This window comes from Arachis stenosperma, chromosome 9 (assembly GCF_014773155.1).
Source record: "Arachis stenosperma cultivar V10309 chromosome 9, arast.V10309.gnm1.PFL2, whole genome shotgun sequence".
NCBI classification, from domain to species: domain Eukaryota; kingdom Viridiplantae; phylum Streptophyta; class Magnoliopsida; order Fabales; family Fabaceae; genus Arachis; species Arachis stenosperma.
In genome coordinates, this window is record NC_080385.1 from 162,338,802 (window position 1) to 162,358,130 (window position 19,329).

The 19,329-nt window shown below is 35.6% G+C and overlaps 5 protein-coding genes across 10 annotated transcripts; 2 read left to right on the forward strand and 3 right to left on the reverse strand.

The window, feature by feature from the left end:
* Positions 1-342: 342 nt before the first annotated feature.
* On the reverse strand, positions 343-2,839 carry LOC130947376 (uncharacterized). 3 transcript variants are annotated; one of them, XM_057876063.1, is made up of 3 exons: positions 2,681-2,839; positions 2,266-2,341; positions 343-1,181 (listed from the first exon to the last, which is right to left on the reverse strand). In XM_057876063.1, the coding sequence occupies exons 2-3, from the start codon at positions 2,332-2,334 to the stop codon at positions 636-638; spliced, it is 615 nt and encodes a 204-aa protein (XP_057732046.1). In that variant the 5' UTR covers positions 2,335-2,341; positions 2,681-2,839; the 3' UTR covers positions 343-635. The 3 variants fall into 3 exon arrangements, with proteins under 3 accessions (XP_057732046.1, XP_057732047.1, XP_057732045.1); XM_057876064.1 differs by lacking the exon at positions 2,681-2,839 and adding an exon at positions 2,453-2,469; XM_057876062.1 differs by having other exon boundaries at positions 345-1,181; positions 2,266-2,336; positions 2,681-2,835.
* Positions 2,840-5,296: 2,457 nt separating this feature from the next.
* LOC130951741 (uncharacterized) lies at positions 5,297-10,492 on the forward strand. 3 transcript variants are annotated; one of them, XM_057880450.1, is made up of 8 exons: positions 5,297-5,474; positions 5,588-5,837; positions 6,370-7,101; positions 7,672-8,024; positions 8,983-9,194; positions 9,305-9,561; positions 9,644-9,822; positions 9,920-10,492. In XM_057880450.1, the coding sequence occupies exons 2-8, from the start codon at positions 5,603-5,605 to the stop codon at positions 10,001-10,003; spliced, it is 2,052 nt and encodes a 683-aa protein (XP_057736433.1). In that variant the 5' UTR covers positions 5,297-5,474; positions 5,588-5,602; the 3' UTR covers positions 10,004-10,492. The 3 variants fall into 3 exon arrangements, with proteins under 3 accessions (XP_057736433.1, XP_057736431.1, XP_057736432.1); XM_057880448.1 differs by having other exon boundaries at positions 5,332-5,837; XM_057880449.1 differs by having other exon boundaries at positions 5,332-5,837; positions 6,370-7,089.
* Positions 10,493-11,001: 509 nt separating this feature from the next.
* On the reverse strand, positions 11,002-11,589 carry LOC130947491 (uncharacterized). The gene has a single exon (XM_057876194.1). It carries the CDS (start codon positions 11,587-11,589, stop codon positions 11,143-11,145), a length of 447 nt encoding a protein of 148 aa, XP_057732177.1. The 3' UTR covers positions 11,002-11,142.
* Positions 11,590-12,247: 658 nt separating this feature from the next.
* Positions 12,248-15,601, reverse strand: LOC130951702 (dihydrolipoyllysine-residue acetyltransferase component 5 of pyruvate dehydrogenase complex, chloroplastic). The gene is made up of 6 exons (XM_057880407.1): positions 14,546-15,601; positions 13,703-13,894; positions 13,519-13,606; positions 12,994-13,064; positions 12,820-12,903; positions 12,248-12,694 (listed from the first exon to the last, which is right to left on the reverse strand). The coding sequence occupies exons 1-6, from the start codon at positions 15,419-15,421 to the stop codon at positions 12,590-12,592; spliced, it is 1,416 nt and encodes a 471-aa protein (XP_057736390.1). The 5' UTR covers positions 15,422-15,601; the 3' UTR covers positions 12,248-12,589.
* Positions 15,602-15,745: 144 nt separating this feature from the next.
* LOC130947812 (tetratricopeptide repeat domain-containing protein PYG7, chloroplastic) lies at positions 15,746-18,836 on the forward strand. 2 transcript variants are annotated; one of them, XM_057876528.1, is made up of 6 exons: positions 15,746-15,910; positions 16,170-16,260; positions 16,446-16,506; positions 17,406-17,689; positions 17,914-18,060; positions 18,225-18,835. In XM_057876528.1, exons 1-6 carry the CDS (start codon positions 15,783-15,785, stop codon positions 18,504-18,506), a joined length of 993 nt encoding a protein of 330 aa, XP_057732511.1. In that variant the 5' UTR covers positions 15,746-15,782; the 3' UTR covers positions 18,507-18,835. The 2 variants fall into 2 exon arrangements, with proteins under 2 accessions (XP_057732511.1, XP_057732512.1); XM_057876529.1 differs by having other exon boundaries at positions 15,769-15,910; positions 16,442-16,506; positions 18,225-18,836.
* The last annotated feature ends 493 nt before the right edge of the window (positions 18,837-19,329 follow it).

Below are 19,329 nucleotides of genomic sequence, written 5' to 3' on the forward strand. Positions count from 1 at the left end.
AGACACTATCAAAATCAGATGTGCTGTTTGGACATGTTCCACCACCACCAACATAGAGTGTGGCTCACAAATATGGAACTTTTTTGTATTCTCAATACAAGACAATCAACTCCTGCCCAATACATTATGGAATCTTCCCACTTTTATGAAAGAGAAAAAGTTCTCAAACACACTTCATGTTCTTAAAAGTAGTTCAAGATTGATTGACAATAATCATCACTTTATAACCTTCCATCAAACTCCAACCATAACAAAGAATTATATGTATGCAATTAAAGCTACAAAATCCAAAGAAAAGCTTAAGCCACATCTTGATAGTTTCTAAGACATGGAATTTAACAAATCTTATTTGACATAGTGAATGGATTGAGGAAGGGGAGATTTCATTATAGGTGTGCTTATGTTAACATCCTAAGTTTTTAACAAATGTAACCATAAAAACAGATTATGAAAACAAGATATTCTTTACAATAGTGTCTGAATAAAAATCATAATTTCTGAGTCTACCTCTTCAACTTCGAAATCAATTACTTCTTTTGAAAAGGTAACCAGGAAAAAAAAGTGAGAACCTTTCTTTACATACGACTCTATGCCTTCTATTTAATCATAAAGACAGATACAGCTTGTCGAATCGCCTAGAAACGAACCCAGCATCTAGTGCATTGTGCCATGCAGTCTCCTTTACAATCAACATTATAACCCAAAACCTTCGGATTTCGAAGGAGGAGGTTCCTGAGAGATTTTCCTTTAATACCCCACTGTTCGTCCAGGATCTTTATATTAGCTTTCAATTCTTCCTCCAACTTGCATCCAAGAACCTCCGGAAACTTTTTGAGCAACTTGAACATGTCATCGTCAGAAAGATTTAAGCTCCTCAGGTAGTCTAATACAGCATTTACTGTCTCATATTTGGGAACTTCAGTCTTACGTTCCTCTCCCCAATAAGGCGAATGAACAAGGCCAAATGCTTTTCCAAGTATCTTGTCCTTCTCTTCATCGCTGAAGTTAAATGCAGAAAGAGCTTGTCTAGATGCTTCCCACATACTCTGATCTTCATCACTAGTGATTATATTTTCTATCTGTGCAGTTGAATGTAAACTCCGATGTTTCATAGAAACATTTGAGGCCCATGTTGCTTTTGGAAAACTTGGAATACTTGATGAAGCAGCAGAAAGATCAGCCTGCATAGTTACATAGAGTTTTCAGACTCCATTGACCATTACAACCTCTAGTATGAAATTCTTTTTAGATTCAGGTTTATGATTGATGGTTTGAATGGGGTTCAAATAATAGAAGTAAGTATAAGACATTTTCGTGTGTGATAATACCGTCTATAAAACATTGATAATTCTTCAAGATAGAATGATAGACCTATGATTAAATTCAAACCTGGAAAGGAGAAAGTGAAAGCAATACTTTGGTATGAATTATGAAAAGGAAGAGACATTTTAGTTATGCAGAATAGAAGTTTGGCAAGCTTGTTACTTAGGGTACAAATCACCCTCCATCCTTTAGCATATTTCATCCATATTTTATTGGCATGCTCGCTTTGAATCAAGCACTATGTAGGGAAGTACAGGTTATGCAGCCAGTTCTGATTCCAGTACAAAAAGTTTACTTCTCATCTTCTAATTTCTATGGCAGAATGGGGAAACTCAACCCTTTTGAAGAAACTGCTCATATACTTATACAAGGAGCTGCAGCAAAAGAAAGGGGGCAAGAGAACATCCAATCTTTGTTTTATAAAACATAAGATACGACACATTCTCTGCCGAAATTACCTCCAGGAACATTGCAATGCCATCATTCAGTTAGCTTACGAATTATGCACAAGAAAAGGCCAACATAAGGTACAAAAGATGGCAAAAATTTACGAGGTTGAAGCTTGACTGACGGATGACAATCACCGGCACTTAGCAAAAAAGCATGATATAGCAAAAGCAAAAGCAAGTTATCTGTTGAGCTTCACCTATATTGTTAGTGATTGCATTTTCACTGCTTATAAAAGAAGGCCCCAGAATCCCTATTTTATCTTCCTCATAGTTCCTATCAAAACCAACTTTTAACTGGTTAACATTTAACATCAATTCTCAAGGTTCTTACAAACCTACTTCAAATCTTCCCCTAGACAAACCTGCAAGCTGTAGGAGTTCAATTTCTATACACTATAAATACAAAACTCTTTTGCACTTACATCCAATAAGCTCCATCCATATAAAAAGAAACCACTTTTACCAAAGCATAAAAATTTAATTCTAACTTTACCTTGTAATGGCAGAACAGTGTTGCAGAATCTGTAGTAAGTAGAGGGGAATTCAACTGTTTTCCCAGCATCCCTGAACTACCATAGAAACACATAAGTATCTATATGCAATCATAAACAATAGAAATCGTGATTAAGGGTATACAAGAAAGTTAAATAGATTATAAAACCACTACTCCTAAGTCCTACCTACACTGCTTCACTATTAAACTCTATACCAAAGCAAAGTCAACGCTATAACTCTGAAAGCACAAAAGAGGGAAGCAAAAGAAGAAAAAAAAAACGAATTGCTGGTGTTGAAAGTTGAAATTTTGAATTTCATAATCGAACAAGAACTTGCCCAGGTTGAAAAAGAAGCTTCTTCCGAATTTGGGAATATGGGGAAAAAAAGAGAGAAAGGGGGAATTCAGCACTCACCGGAGGGACCAGAAAGTGCGAAAGATGCGAAATTGAAGGTATCCATGTTTGTATCTACGCACTTGCGTTGTGGTTCGAACCCCCAATCACCATTAAAATGGAACACACACTATTTTGTGGTGAAGAGAACAGCAGAGAAAATAACTGCATTACCTGATTTTTTTTCTCTTTGAAATTATTTCAATGATTAATTAATTAAGTATTTCTAGAATTCTTTAATGTGATTAATAATAGTGTAATAATTGAGTAAATTGTTAAATTAATTTCTAAAACATTACTTATTTTATAAATTGGTTTTCGATTTTTTTTGTTAAATTTATTTTTTTAAAGGTTTTAAAATAATTCAGTTACTTCTATTTTTAATCACGTCAAAATTTGTTAATATGATATATTAAATGATACCATAATATATAGTTAATATTTTTAATTAGCAACTAACTAAATTTATGAAATAAGATTAAATTAAGGCATTGAAATTTTTTAATTTAAAATTAATTTGACTCTTAAATATATATTAATAAATATATGTTATAGTGTCACTTTATGTGCCACACATTAACAAATTTGTCTCTTAACATGCATATTTACTAAATTTTTTTCTTCCATAAATAAATACACTATAAAAATAAAAATATTAAATTTTTAATACAATATTTATATATCAAACACCATAGTTGTTAACAAAACTCTTCAAATAATTGAATTGGAATCTTTCTAAAATCATAGTGAGTTTTTACATTAGGAACATAGAATCTAGCAAAAAGGTTTCCTAAGAAGACTGGGTAAAAAGATAAAGAATTAAAAATATTTTATTTTTTATTTTTTTTTTCAAAACAATTAATACATAACAAATTTTAAAAACTTACATTTGATTTACATTTTCTAATAAAAATTGTAAAAACCCTAAACTCCATGAAATAAACGGTTGAAGACCTTTTTTTTTTTAGTCAATAAATTAGACAATTCTCAATTCTAAGTTTTGTATTCACACACACCACATTCACACATACATGATATCTTTTTTTTTTTTAATTAAATTTGCACTACATAAAATTTGAACATAAAACTTTTTGGTAAAATAGAAAAACATATGCCAATTGAGCTAAGATTCGTTGGCATACGGTTGAAGACTTGAAGTAGGTGCCTCACTCAAATAGGTTGAATTGGGCTTAAAATTGTCATTCAACAAAATGGGTTAAGTGTTGTGTTTGAATCTTACCCAAAGTTAATCCAACCCAAAAAAAAATATAAGTTTCTTTTTCAAATTTTATAAATTAAATTAGATATGAATTTAAATTTTGTTTTATATACACAATAATTTGTTAAATTTAAGTAAACAATAGATTAATCTTTGGTCTGAAAATTGAAAAATATCGCACAAAATAAAAAAATTAGATATAAATTTAATTTTGATACAATATAAAATAATTATATACATATATTTAATAATTAATTATGTAACATCACATTAATAAAAATAATTATATATTATATAATTATATAAATAATAATTTATAAAAATAAATATAATTAAATGAATACATAAACTTTTTTACACTATATATTAAAATTAAATTTATTAGATATTTTTATAAAAAAATAAAATTACTATCTACAAATTACTCATCCAACTGAAGGTTAATATTTTAACAAATATAGATATCTTATATTTTAACTTTTAAATAATCTTATTCTTAGACATTATATTCCTAAAAATGACATTTCTAATAATAAAATTTAAGGTGAGTTATTTGAACCAAACACACCCTCAAAATCACCATCACCATCATCATCACCATCACCATGTAATTCTCAAAACTTACCATCACCGTTTTAAGATTTAGATTTACCTCAGCTTCCCAAATATGAAGAAAACTTGAGCATAATAATTTCTCTCAAAAGAGAAAGGCATGGGAATTGGGGAGCTTCTGGCAATAATTAATGACTTCACGTACTGTGCATAACTGCATGTATATCTTGGGAAAAATGATGCTTTTCCCAACTTGTTTTATTTATTCTCAAACTTCTGTCCTTTTCCCAACTAATGCCTCAGCTTAGTAATTAGTAAATCCATCTCCATTCCCCAAACCTAATCTAATCTTTCTTTAAACTTTACACAAAAACAAACCTAATCACCATTTCGAATATTCTTAAACTGGGATCAGACCATGATTCATTTAATGAACCCCAACAAACAATACCAACCAATTCTTACAGTAAAATAGATTTTTTTAATTAATTTAAAAATTTAATTTTAATATACTGTTAACATAATTATATAATATAATATAACTGTTAACAAAACTAAATATTTTTTTTATATTAATCACTTAAATAATTATTTAAAAAAACGAATATAATTAAATATAATGTAAAATATTTTACATTATAAATGCATTGAAAACACTCTCTTGATTCAATGCATTAACAATGTTTTAGTAAGTTTTTATTTTAATTTTTTATTGAAGCATCTAATTTCCTCCGTCTACATCACCGGCCGACGCCGTCACCGACTCACTGTCACCGGCAACCCCTCTCTCTCTCTCTGTGTCACACACTGACACACATGCATTGCTTTTAATTAATGACGAATTAATTAATAATTAATTGAAAACTCTTCTTACCAATTTTTTCCCCAAAAAAAAGAAAAAGGAAAAAAAAAACACTGAACCATCTTCATCTATCGCTTGCTTCACACTCTTCAGCACTCAACCACCAAGAATGAGCAGCACCCTCACCTCTCACCGCTAAACCAAACCAAAAGTTTGAATCTTTGAACAAAACGAGCTCCTGGGTAGGTCTTACTTTTTTAGAGAGAGAAGGTTCTAGAGAGAGAAAAAAACACTGCAATTTTTTTTTTCTTTTTTTCTTCTACGCTTTTTCATTTTTTGTGATGTCATGGCACAGCAAAGGCAATCGGGGATGGAGAGGTTTGGGGTGAGAGGGGATCCACTCTACCCCAACGGTGGTTCTGCCGATCACGTTGCCGTCGGGATTCGCGGCGGAGCCGTTGGCGTCGCCAATCACAAGCAGAATCGGCACCGGCGATCGGCGCGATCCGAAAGGGGCTGGCGGGTTCCGGTTCCGGCGATCCTCGTCTTCCTGTTCCTCGTACTCGTCCTCACTGTCGTCACGTTTTCTTACATTTCTAGAGAAGGTGAAGCTTCTTCTTCTTGCTCTTGAACCAGTGTTTTTTACTCTTTTTTTCATTTTTTTGAAGTGTGATCGCAATGACAGCTTTTCTTTTTTGTGCTTTGTTGAGTGAGATTGTAAATCTGCATGGTATGTTTTTGCATGTGTTTTGAGTTTGATTTATTGTTTGGTTGCTGGTTGAAGTTTGAATCTGAAGGTTTTGATGTATAAGTTTTTTTTTTTGGGAAGAGAAAAAGGGGGGGGGGGGGGGGGGCGCTTCAACTTGTTGCATTGGGGTTTTTGGGAAGCTAATAGATCTTCTGGTTTCATCAGCTTTTTTATTTTTGTGCCAGTGACCGGAATAATAATGTGTCAACCCAAGTATTTGCTTGATCATCAATCATTATTATTCTTATGCTTCAAGTCTTGAAGGGGAATTCGAAATTGTTTGTCGAATGAACTTTTGAGCTGAGGTTGTTTTATGTTTTAGCTTTTGTTCTTCGTTATGCAAATGGATTGGTTTCTGTCATTTTAAGACTGCCAATCTTTGGTTGCAGAAATAAGTAATGGTGGTGATATTGCCGATGATTCAAAGGCCGAGTCTGATTTTCTTACAAATATACCACGGATAGAGAAGAAAGTTCTTGAGTTTGGCCAGGGTTCTGGGGGACATGGTCGAGATTCGAGATATTGGGATAGGGATGATAGGAGAAGGGATGATGATTACAATGAGGATATGATGAAGCAGACTGGTGGGGATACTGACGATGGAAAAGCCGAAGTTGTTTTACTTAAGAAGAAGAAGAATGATGTTAAGTCTTCTCAGGGTTATTCTGACACAGGTGTAAAGCGAAAAGGCAGTGGCTTATATAATGAAGCTGGACGCCATGAATTGAGAAGGTATGAAGAGGAATATGAGGCCTCTTTGAAGAATGCAGGACGCTTAGGAGAAGGTGATGGCAAAATGTCACATGATTCTGACCCAAACAAGAAGAATGCAATGGATGATATTGATGATGACTATGATGACTTTTTCGATTTCCATGAATCTGAAGTCGATGACTCTGACAACAGTAAACATGTTAGAGGGAAGGTTTCTAGTTCCAATGTACTAGCATTGGACAATGGATTCCAACAAGAATCCCATGATTCCTTTGATGCTGGAACTAATGACGATGATATTTCTGAGGGTGATGGAGGAGCATCTTTCTCAAACAAAAGAAAAGCAAGCTCAAGCAAAAAGTCTCAACCGGAAACAAAAAGGAAATCCAGGCACCGTAAGTTTTCAGGTGACCTTCATATTTATTTTATGGGGGTTTCAGTTGAACTCCTAAAATATCTGTGGTTGAATGGCTTCCTTTGGAAAGTTATTTCTGATGCTTCCCTGAATGTTGTTTGCTGAGAGACATTGAGATGATTTTCTAACCAATCACATCGACAAACCCTGTTTATATAAGATTAGATTTTTCTCTTGTGCTATTCCCACTCGTCACATACTGCTCTCTCAATTTGCCTTAGGTTGACATTGATTTTTGTTGATTTTAAAGTTTATTCAAAACCAGTTTTCACACAAATTGGTCTACTTTACAAACACTTCCAATTTTTATTTATTTATTTATCTATCTATTTGGTATGTTATGGGGCTTTTATGGCTATAGTGGAAACTTAAACCACTATATCTAACTGGTTATATTTTGAACTTTTCCATAGCTTCTCTAGATTCACAAAACATCCTTAGAACCACTGTCTAGCTTTCAAATATTTGTGAATGGGAATGTTTCTTCTTCTCTTATAAAAAAATATCTATAAAGAGAAGTATGCAAAACTCTTTAACCTGCCTGCACATGACCTATTTTCAGGATCCTGTGAGATGAAGCTGTTAAACTCAACTACACAACTTGTAGAGCCACTAGAAAGCCGAAAATTTGCACGATTTAACTTACACTACACAGAGACAGAAGAGAAGCCTGAGGGCGTGGAGGAGTGGGTGCCCAGATTTGGTGGCCATCAGAGCTTGGAAGAGAGGGAAAATTCATTTTTTGCACGTGATCAGAATATAAACTGTGGTTTTGTTCGAGGTCCTCAGGGTTACCCTAGCACTGGATTTGACTTGGCAGAAGATGATGCAAGTTACATTAGCAGATGCCATATTGCTGTGATTTCGTGCATATTTGGCAATTCTGATCGGTTGAGGGTTCCAGCCTACAAAACGGTAATGGTTCTAAAGAATCTGATATTTCTTTTTGTGGGACTTCAAAAGGATTTGGAGGTTAACATTCACATGATGTGATTTTTATAGTAAACTAATAATCCATATTTTTAGTTCCATTTAATTTTAAAATGGTAGTATGTGAAGTTATTATAGTCTATAAGTGGATATTTTGTGTTTAGGGTTGGCTGTCAGCATAACCTGCATTTATGTCTGGTCCTCTCTAAGTGTTGCCTTGTGTAATTTGTCGCCTGCATCCTTAGTATCATATACCCTGTTTGGGAGATGGACTTCTAAAGATACCAATAACCTGCTTATGTTTGTGTTCACATAATTCTAGTGTAGAAAGCTTAGACACAATGAATTTTGGACAATGAAATAATAAGGAGATCTTGAGAAATTAATTGGAATGTCACCATCAACTGTAGCAACTCAAAATATGAACATACATGAGCCCATTGATTTGTGTTCTCAATTTCTTGTGCTTCCTATTTTGAAGATCTTGTGAAGGAAATATCTAATGGCATTGGAAACATAAGACTCTTACAACATAGCTAGTTATCAATTATCACATAGTTATTTCACTCATGCTTCTCTTCTCAGTCCATAAGATGTTTGGCCACGTAGCTAGGGAAAAATAAATATCTCATTACTGTTCTAATGTCCAACTTTGTATTCCTTTAATTTGGTAAATTGCATTGGGAAAGGTGGGGCAAAAGGTTGAGCATTAACAACAGATTTGATCATTACTTACTATTCTCAACATATATCTCTCTAGTGCTGAATATGTGCTGTTGCTACTATTAAAATGTCTTTGAACTGAGTTGTTGTTGTAAACTTGCAAATATTAAAATGTTGTCTTTTTGAGGTCAGAGGTTCCTATGTGTGATCAATCATCAACTGTTGATATGATTGTCATAGAGCATACTTTGTTACATTCACATAGTCATTGTGATTTCAGATCACTCGTTTGTCAAGGAAGAATGTGTGCTTTGTGATGTTTACCGATGAGATTACAGTACGAACCCTTACTGCCGAAGGGCATGTGCCTGATAGGATGGGTTTCATTGGCTTTTGGAAGTTAGTGGTAGTGAAGAACCTGCCTTATGACGATATGCGGAGAGTGGGTAAAATACCTAAGTTATTGCCACATCGGCTTTTCCCTTTTGCTAGGTGAGGATGAGCCTGATGCCTGATGTGTTGTTCTTTTGATTTCAACAGTACTGGTTTGAATTCTATTTAAATTGTGGTTTTTGCTGGTTTTCTTTCAAATTTTGTTTCAGGTATTCGATTTGGTTGGACAGCAAATTACGTCTTCAGCTTGATCCATATCTGATCTTAGAGTACTTCTTGTGGCGAAAGGGTTATGAATTTGCGATATCCAATCACTATGATCGGCATTGTGTGTGGGAAGAGGTAGCACAAAACAAGAAACTAAACAAGTATAACCACACAGTTATAGATGAACAATTCGCATTTTACAAGGCCGATGGACTGCAAAGATTTAATGCATCAGATCCAAACAAGCTTCTCCCAAGCAGTATGTTATTGTTTTAAGGGTTTGCTCTCTTCCAGTTCTCCAAAATTGTTGATTAATGTACTTATTTTCTTCTTGCTGGCAGATGTACCTGAAGGTTCCTTTATTATAAGGGCACACACCCCAATGTCAAATTTGTTCTCATGTCTTTGGTTCAACGAAGTCGACCGGTTTACTCCTCGTGATCAGCTAAGTTTTGCATACACTTATCAGAAGCTGAGAAGGATGAATCCAGACAAACCCTTTCATCTTAACATGTTCAAGGTCAGAAAAGAAAAAAAAAAGAAAAGAAAGAACAAATAAATAAACATATCTTACCTATGAATGTGGATTTCATGGTTTATGTTCTTTTCATGACCAGGATTGTGAAAGAAGACACATAGCCAAGTTGTTCCGACATAGGATGGACGAGAAGAGGCGCGCGGCACAAAAAGCAACAGAATAAGACAAGATTATATTGACAGTTTCATTGCTAGTGAGCTTGATATGATGATGTACTTGGCCAAGTGTGTTCTATATCTGTTGAATTTGTGATTTTTATGCAGGCCATCTACTTCAGAATTTGTGTCACAGTTCAGTGACTTGATGATTCTTCTACCTACCACAGGTGTTTCCAAAAGAAGCAAAAGGTTTCTGAAAAAATATGATCTACAATACAAATGATTCATCATCCATGGAATATAATTTTTGTGGTATTTTTTAGTCATACCTCTTTGTAATCCATCCCAATTCATTTATACCTTGGGAGATGAGCAAAAACGTTAAATGACCTCATTGACCATCCTTAGTCTGAATTCTAAATTGGGGATTGTTTTGTTGTATGTAGAAAATTTTGATAGGTCATTCATAGTCAATCATGTTAGATATTTGACTTGTGATTCATGCCATTGATTTCATTACTTGAATATTTCATTATAAATTTCATGTATTATTTCCTCTCATCCCTAACCTTCTCAGACTCAATTTATGTGGAGCCCTACCCTATGATTGTCTTTGTAGAATCGAAGTTAGATCTTCGATGTTAAAGAAAAGAATGACTTAGAAACTAAAACTTGAAATATTCAATACTAAAACTAATAAGATCATTCATCATTGAACGTACCTTGGATCTAAATGATGCGTTTTTGGATGATTGGTCCAAAAGTTTTTTGTGAAAAGCCATGCCATTCTAATAAAAAATCATAAATAGTTGACCAAAAATAATTAAATCAGAAGAGCTCATGGTTGATGACAATGAGGTAGCAATGAAAGTCGATAAATAATAAGAAAACAATTTCGCAGTTACTTCAATGGACTCATAGATTGACATTTTTCCCCACTGATCTTGAGATTGAATAAATTCATAAAAGAAAGGAGAAAGCATAGCATTTTAAAACTACTCTTAGTAGTACTTAATCAATATGCACATGTATTTTATGTCATGTTATGGGAATTGTGGCCAACCATAAATCAAACCAACATCATATTTACTGAAGTTTACATATACATTTCATGGAAGAGGAAGAATTAGACTACTGCTAAGGGAAGGAAGAAGAAAAGAAGAAGAATGGTATAAAGAAAAGAAAGGAAATCACATGATATTCATCAGAGTACTCTCCTTGTGGATTTTCCATGAGAGTTGTTGTTGAAGAAGAGCTTCTTTAAGACCTTCACGATCACCACCATGCCATGCCTATTATTACTACTATGAACAAGAGCACCATTCGACTTCTTGGCAAGTGTAAAAGCCGTGGCGCACCTGAATTCAACCAACTCTGTTGAGAAAGAGACAGCAGAAGCAGAACCTATCGTTGTCGCAGTCAACTCCTCATTGAAATCTTCCCACAACAAATCCATTTGATCCTCTTCACCCCTCTCTCGCTTATTTGATGTCACTACCTTTGTTTCAAAGCAGTGTTCTTTATCATAATTTCCTTTGTAGGGGTTAGGAGAGGCTGTTGCTGGTGATAGATTCCATAAAGGAGGTGAATCAATGCCATGATATGAATAATTCTCAGAAATTCTAGGGAAGCTGAAGTCTTCTGTATCCATGAATGGATATAGGATGATTATTATTAGGCCTCTTATGTGAATATTAGAGAGATCAGGAATAATTGGAATGGTGTGTGAGTTCTTTGGGTTAGGTTTTTGGTGCGGACTTGGACCAAGTAGTTGTTGTAATGGAATGGTTTTAGTTCAACTGCTGCAAAAGCAACCTACAGTCTTTGTTCCCCACAAAATTAATTATGCACTTTCATATGCTTCAAGCAAGATCTTCAACACTAATAAGTCAACTCATCTTAGTTTCCTATGAAAAACTATTAGTAGCAGCTCTATACCTTTGGTTGCTAGATTAACATTTGTATAATAATTGAGCTATGAATAACATAAGCCAGCAAAACATACTATATACATGATCAACCAAATCATGACATCTTGTTTGCATGATTGACCTTGAAATTAGACACAAAAGTTTCCACAGGATATAATTCATAATTATAGAGGAATAATAATAAAAAGGGATGAAATCAGGATCCAGATTGTGCTCATTGAATATCTATTTAGGCAGTTTACCCTCTATATATTACTAGTATTGGACGAAATCATCATGTAAAATAACTATTTCTTTATATTTTGGTCTCACATGGAGTAGACATTTGTTTCAGAACTTCTTACTTAGCCTCCAAGACATTTGTTCATTCACACAATGAAGTTTCAATATCTAGTCTCACTTTATCTGGAAATTCAAAATTAATTTTCAACTTTCAAGTGTACACAACAGATGGCCATTATTTGACAGTAATAAACAGGAAAGAAAAATCTATAATCAGATGGCATTTAACCGAAAATAAAAATTGGTACATTAGACTGAAAATTCTCAATTAAACAAACTACAACTCAACTTCCCTATTCAAAACTCTGCTACTGTTGCAAAATCCCGAGGATAGTAATTGCCTTCTCAATTTCTTCTTGTCAACGATTGATAATATAGCAGGAAAGGAAATTTTCTTGTTACTATGAAAATGCACCATTTGGAAAGAGGAAAATGGGACTAGAAAGTAAGATCCTTAGGGTCCTCAATAATTTGTGACAGGGTTTGCAAGAATTGAGCCAGATCAGCACCATATATCACGCGATGATCTGCTGTAACATTGACCTGAAATTTTGCATTTCCTTCAATTATAAGAAAATAGAAATCTAGAACAGGATTTGTGTTTCTTAGACAAAAAGTAAGTCATACTCCAAGTCCTAGTGTTGTAGACCATGTCTGGATTATCATACCTGCATTTGGTTCTTCATGCCAATGCGACCATCCTTGGTAGCCACAACAGTTGGCTGTGATGATCCAACAGCCATTATGGCTCCCTACACAAATAATCAAGAATATGATCAAATTCATGCAGTGTCTCATTAATTTAATTCGAACAAAATGTCACCAAGAGTACGAATACTCACAGTTCCAGGTGGAAGAATGGCATCAAAGCGATCAACACCAAACATTCCAAGGTTGGACAGAGTGAAGGTACCTAGCACATATGAAGGTCAGATTCTAAGCACATATTTAACCCTAATGAAGGTCAGCATTTTGACCATACAAGGGGCATACTATATACTGTTCTTAAGACAAATAACATAATGCTTCCATGCAAGACCACAGACTATCAGGCAGAACTGTACAAATCAGCAGCTTTTAGTCCATATCAAAAAGGACACATGAACAACACCATAAGGTTGTTGTAAAGAAAATCAAAGAAGTCAATCTTTGCTGAAGTTCAACAGCCTTGATTGATCTAGCGTACTAACTTATTTGGATAAACTTTGGTTCAATATCTATTTTCTAGGGTTGTACATTTAAAATCCAAAATGTGTTTAACTGGTTAAAAATCCCTAAATAGTATTTTCAATTGCAAGCTGTTTTCAATCTTCTCCAACTTGGATTGAAGAAAATCCCAAATAATTATAAATATTTGAGTCTTGTACCTGTGCTGTACTCATGAGGTTGGAGCTGCTTGGCCCGGGCCTTATCAACCAACTCCTTCCACTTTCTTGACAATGTATAGACGTCAACCTACAACATACATCAAATATAACCCTTGACAATCAAAGCTCCATCATATATTAAAAGGGAAAACTCGAAGAAGCTCAAAATTAGCGTATCAAAAACCTTATCAGCATCCTGAAGCACTGGAGTAATCAGTCCGCCTTCAGTAGCAACAGCAATTGCGATGTTGATGCTGCTATTATACGTAAAGCTATTACCATCTCTACAACTAGAGTTAACAACAGGGTGTTTAACCAGAGCAAGTGCTGTAGCCTTGGCAAGCAATGCTGTCATAGTAACTCCCTTTGACTTGATCTGAATTTTATAAAATTGAATCAAAACTGATATTCAGATGTTAACAGTATGCAATGCAATGTGTTCCATACCATAAGTCTAGACACTCAGACTAAGAGTTAAATTGACAAAGTGGCATTATATTATGTATTTGACCAGAATAAAATTCCTAAAGAATCAATGTGGTGTTCATGTAGCATCAAGCATTACCACAATATGGACTTCAGTAAAATAGATACATAAATCATGTATCTACTCAAACAGATTAATAACGCATTAGCAAACTAAGCCAACAAAGAAAAGATATACATATTTTAATTATAACAGAGCAACTTTCTGTCTAATATCACCATTGCAAGCATTTCCACAAATATTAACAATATATGCTAAGTGCTGCAATATTTAGATTTAGACATACCACCAAGTAATTGAAAGCCTAATCTTTTCCCCCCTCTTTTGCACTACCTAAAGGTAAGCCAAGCTTCCAATAAATTTCAGAGAAAGACTAAAAATGATGGAAAACAGTGCATTAAACATGTCATATTCATGTCAACATTGAACATTGCAGAGCACATAGCAACTTAAAACAAACAATGCAAACCAAAAAAAAAGTATACTAAAGAAAACCATGTTCGTCAAATGCAATTTCTGGAAAAGGATATCGAATTTCACCTTCTTGTAGAGAGCATCGAGTGCATCAGTGGTGATAGTATACCCAACTCTAAAAGTAGGAACACCCAAACTCTCCACCATGTTCCTACTCACAGCACTCTGCATTGTCGTAAAAGGCACCACACTCCCCAATTCAACCCCACTACCACTCTTCGCAGCCGCCGGTGCCGCGGCCGCAGCAGGAGCCGCAGCAGCAGCAGCACCAGAAGCTGCAAAAGCCTCAACATCCTTAGCTACAATCCTGCCCAAAGGTCCAGTCCCCACAATCCTCCCAAGCTCCACCTTCAGCTCCTTCGCCAGCTTCTTCGCATACGGAGACGCCACCACTCTCTTCCCTCCCTCCGACGCCGGATGCGTGGATGCCACCGCCGGAGCAGCAGCAGCAGCAGCCTTAACGGGAGCCTTATCAGATTGAGCCTCCACTGCTGGCGCAGCTGCAGGTGCAGGAGAAGACGAAGCAGAAGAAGAAGCCGATGAAGGTGACTGTGCTTTGGACTTTGCTTGTTCGATCTCGTCCTCGTTTTCGGCGAGGAGGGCGATGGGAGCTCCGACGGCGGCGACACCACCCTCGTCAACCATGATGGCGGCGAGGTAACCATCGTAGAAGGTCTCTACGTCCATGTCAGCCTTGTCGGACTCCACGACGACGACGCTCTCACCCTTGGAGAGCTTGTCGCCCTCGGATTTCACCCAGGACACGATCTTTCCCTCCGTCATGGTTGAGCTCAGTGCCGGCATGAAGATCTCCCGGATCTTGGCGCGGACCACGCCGGGAGACACTGGAGGCCTACGAGTGCCCGAGGAGGCCGAGCTGCGGCGGAGGGCGGCGGAGGAGGAAGAAGAAGGAATGAAAGGAGTGTGGAGAAGGTGAGCCATTTGGAAAATCGAACAATGCAGAGAGAGAGAGAGAGAGAGAGAGAGAGAGTGCGATGTGAATGAATGTTGTTATTATCGTTAAAAAAGCGTTGTGGTGGTTCGGTTATTCCTCGAAGTCATCGAAAGAAGACGGAGGTTTCAACCACCTTACCGGTGAAGGTTATGTGCCCCGTTTTTGGTACTACACTAAACACTAGTAGCAGCTATTGCTTCCTTTGTTGGGCTTTAAACACTGGACTTGGGCCTTTAAATATTTACATAGGCCCAATGATTGGCCCATTAAATAATCATGACGTGGCAGAATTGTATAGCCTTGTTGGATAACCCCTGCGAACTTCGAAGCTCCAAGGAGAAGAAGAAGATGGTTGGTTCAAGTTTCGGTCACTTCCTTCTTCTCTCTTACACTCCTCCTTCGTCTCTCTCCACTCTCTTTCCCACTAAAACCTTAACCCTCAGCTCAAGCCCCTTCCGCTGCAAATGCTTCTTCAAGTAACTAACTCTCTTTCTCTTATCTCTTTCTGATTTTACCGTTAATTTTGCGTAGGACAGTGTCTTGTAATTTGTACTGCCACTAGTTTCAATTTCTTCTGTAGGTTGTTAAAATTAGATGCTTTCTGTGTGCCTATTCATTATCTTGATATTCAGTTCGTTAACCTCTTTAGTGTTAGTATTAGATTTGAATATTTGATGCCATTGTTTGTTTTGCTCTTCTGCATAGATGATTATTAACCTGAGGAATTATTTGTAGAAACATGAAAGCCTCGGGGATTCGGCAGGTAGGATTGACTACTCTGCATGGACACAGGGTTGATACAATGAAGAGCAGCATTGTCCTTAAGGTTGTTTTCGTTTACATGTTGTAATGCATGAAACTGCTAAGCATTTTCGTGTTTTCTGAAAAAATCAGCTAGAATTTGTCTAATTTGAGTTTAATCTTGTAGTTTTCTCATTGTTGTTCATTCTTTATGTTCACAACTTTAAGCTCTGGATACTAATTTTTTGCTTCCATTGTGGATGAAGACAGATGTTTCAAAGAGAAATGACAATCGAATCCCATAATACCCTTGTCACAAAGCAATCTGAGAGTAATTCCTAGTTACCTTTTCTCTCCTTTTAATATTCTTATTTATGATTGTTTTTGCATATCAGGAATTAGTTTGTGCCATTTCTAGTTTATACAAAAACAGGAATTATTCTTTGAGTTGTTTATTTATTTTGAAGTTATGCATTGTTGGGTTTGTGTTAGTTACTTGGGTATTATGGGGTGCCCAAAGTCTCACATTGAATAGTATAGAATGTTTGATGTTGTATTTAAGGAGAGTTCTTCCTCCTTAATAGCTAGCTTTAAGGTGTGGTTCCCTACTTTTTTTAGATGCTTAACAGTTCGATATTCTAATAGATATCATCTGAGCATTGAAATGGGTCAACCCATGATTCATCATTGGTCTTAAGATGGATGTGTGAGTTAACCCAATAGCAGTTATTTGGATTGATGAATTAAATAGGTCAATCTATCTGGAAAAATAAATAGCGACTAGCTGATTAATATTTAACTGATGTGCTTAGCTTAGTTAACAGTCATTGGAAAATTGTCAGTTATGAGATCCAACTCATCTGGAGCCACCTAATTCTGTAAATCAAGGGTGGGCCTGTGTTTAAGTTGGGTAAAAAGAGAAAAACAATTTCCATGTATTAAATAATTTGTTATTGTTCATAACAAACCTAATACATAGCTCTAGGTGACTCAAGGAATTTCAATTTGGCCATTAAATCTAATTGTATTCATTCTTCTGAATGTTCAAATTTATAATTAGAATTAGGTGAAATCAATGAAAAATGGTCTTTTTTGATAGTTTTATGTATTGTGGCAAACTTCGTTTCAACATTTGTGCAAATGCCAGCTAATTCAAAATTTTCAATGTTGTTGAATTGCACAGTCACTTGAGACATTACCCTGCTTAATCTTTTCTTGGTTGATTTTCAGTGAATGACTTTACAACAGAGGATCTTGAAGATGGGGGATTGTTATCTAAATTGGTTTATACATTCTTGTTTGGGCAGACTTTATCAGTGGTTTCTCCTGGTCTTTCATATGCAAGTGACTCAATGAAGATGAATCAGATATATGAAGTTGGAGAATTATTTGATTTAAGCATCCAACTATTATACTTGGTATCATTATTGGGTTTGCTAGGGGTTGGGACTTACTTTGTGATTCGCCAAGTTCTTGTTCGCAGAGAACTTGACCTTTCTGCCAAAGAGTTGCAGGTTTGAACCTGTGCTTATTTCTTCTGGCAGTACTTAATATTGGTTTTCTCTTGAACTAAACATATAGTATTAACCTCCTTGAAATACGTTTAACCCTGGTTTTTACATGTTCAACTGGTTTTCTGATTTTGTCTTTTGCGCCATAATCAAAGGTTATGCACAAGTTACTTGGAACTATTTGTTGTGATAATTGTTTCCTTTATCATTTTCTCCCATTGCCCCAGGAGCAAGTACGAAGTGGTGATGCCAGTGCAACTGAGCTTTTTGAACTTGGTGCAGTGATGCTGCGGAGGAAGTTTTATCCAGCTGCCACCAAGTTTCTGCTTCAAGCAATTGAGAAATGGGATGGGGATAAGCAAGATCTTGCGCAGGTTGGATGAATTTTATATATACTTGTTTGATTGCTAACAAGGTTAAAACATAAACGGCAAATTTTAAATTTAATTCGAAAATAGCAGAATGATGGTATTCTATATATTGTTCTGGTATAAACAACAATTATATGACTTGTTTGGCAACTCATCCACAAATGTAGGTGTACAATGCTCTTGGTGTCAGCTATGTCCGTGATGGGAAGGTTGACAAAGGAATTGCTCAGTTTGAGATGGCTGTAAAGCTTCAACCAGGCTATGTCACAGCATGGAACAATCTTGGGGATGCCTTTGAGAACAAAAAAGAATACAAGGCTGCTCTTAAGGCATTTGAAGAAGTCCTGCTATTTGATCCTAACAACAAGATTGCTCGGCCCAGAAGAGATGCTTTGAAGGACCGTGTTGAAATGTACAAAGGGGTTCCTGTCAAGTCCAAAGAAAAATAAAGAACGCTATTGTTAATACTCAACACTACATATATGGAAGACTTTTTAACACAGCTTTCAGTAACTTACCTCAGGTTTGATGAGGGAGCTTATCGCACCTTGAAATATAAATAAATTGTTTATTATATGAAGTTTTATTAATTTGGTGTGTTGGGAGAAATTTTTGGTTATTTCCCTCAGAACAGATGGTTGCTGTGTTGTGCCTTTCTCTATTTGTGTGTGGATTAGAGAGAGCCAGATAGATGGTGATGTAACTATTGTTCAATGTTTAAAGATAGAGTTGAGTTTTCTTTCCTTCTTAGAATTCATCTGCTTTCATGTTCTGGAAATAAAAGCTTCAATTTATTAGTCAAATTTTTGGTAATAAGATTATGCGAGTGACATGGATAAAAAATCTACTATTAAATTGGTTTGCCACTTAAGAGGTTTCTGTTTTCAGTTTACTGCCACATCTTTAAGCTTGGAGCTACTTTCAATGCGTTCATGGCACCATTCCCCTTTCTTGCAAGGGAGTGGTCCCCGTCAGTGATTCTGAACCTTCAAGAGTCCAGACATGGTCTTCACATGGCAGAATCTTAACATAAATGGTAGATGCTTTGGTTGTTTAAGTATCATGTTTTGAATTTAATGGGTGACATATATGCAACAAGTTTTATGTTTTATGGTCAATTCTTTATGCATTCAAAGGTAAATTCTGACGGTATTAAGAATTAGTCACGGTTGAGTTGTCTCTATGTGATTTCAAGGTTACGATTTCAAATATAAAAACAACCGTTGAGTTGTCTCTATGCGGTTTCAAAGTTACGATTTTAAATATAAAAAC

Coding starts and splice junctions, on each gene's coding strand:
- LOC130947376 (XM_057876062.1), bottom strand. CDS start 2,726: ATGGATACCTTCAATTTCGCATCTTTCGCACTTTCTGGTCCCTCCG. Junction 2,337..2,680: donor CGCACTTTCTGGTCCCTCCG/GTGAGTGCTGAA, acceptor ATGGTAGTTCAG/GGATGCTGGGAAAACAGTTG. Junction 1,182..2,265: donor CACTGTTCTGCCATTACAAG/GTAAAGTTAGAA, acceptor GTAACTATGCAG/GCTGATCTTTCTGCTGCTTC.
- LOC130951741 (XM_057880448.1), top strand. CDS start 5,579: ATGGCACAGCAAAGGCAATCGGGGATGGAGAGGTTTGGGGTGAGAGGG. Junction 7,102..7,671: donor CAGGCACCGTAAGTTTTCAG/GTGACCTTCATA, acceptor ACCTATTTTCAG/GATCCTGTGAGATGAAGCTG. Junction 8,025..8,982: donor GGGTTCCAGCCTACAAAACG/GTAATGGTTCTA, acceptor TTGTGATTTCAG/ATCACTCGTTTGTCAAGGAA.
- LOC130947812 (XM_057876528.1), top strand. CDS start 15,783: ATGGTTGGTTCAAGTTTCGGTCACTTCCTTCTTCTCTCTTACACTCCT. Junction 17,690..17,913: donor TTTCTGCCAAAGAGTTGCAG/GTTTGAACCTGT, acceptor CCATTGCCCCAG/GAGCAAGTACGAAGTGGTGA. Junction 18,061..18,224: donor ATAAGCAAGATCTTGCGCAG/GTTGGATGAATT, acceptor CCACAAATGTAG/GTGTACAATGCTCTTGGTGT.
- LOC130951702 (XM_057880407.1), bottom strand. CDS start 15,421: ATGGCTCACCTTCTCCACACTCCTTTCATTCCTTCTTCTTCCTCCTCC. Junction 13,065..13,518: donor ACCTCATGAGTACAGCACAG/GTACAAGACTCA, acceptor CATATGTGCTAG/GTACCTTCACTCTGTCCAAC. Junction 12,695..12,819: donor GCATGAAGAACCAAATGCAG/GTATGATAATCC, acceptor GCAAAATTTCAG/GTCAATGTTACAGCAGATCA.
- LOC130947491 (XM_057876194.1), bottom strand. CDS start 11,589: ATGGATACAGAAGACTTCAGCTTCCCTAGAATTTCTGAGAATTATTCA.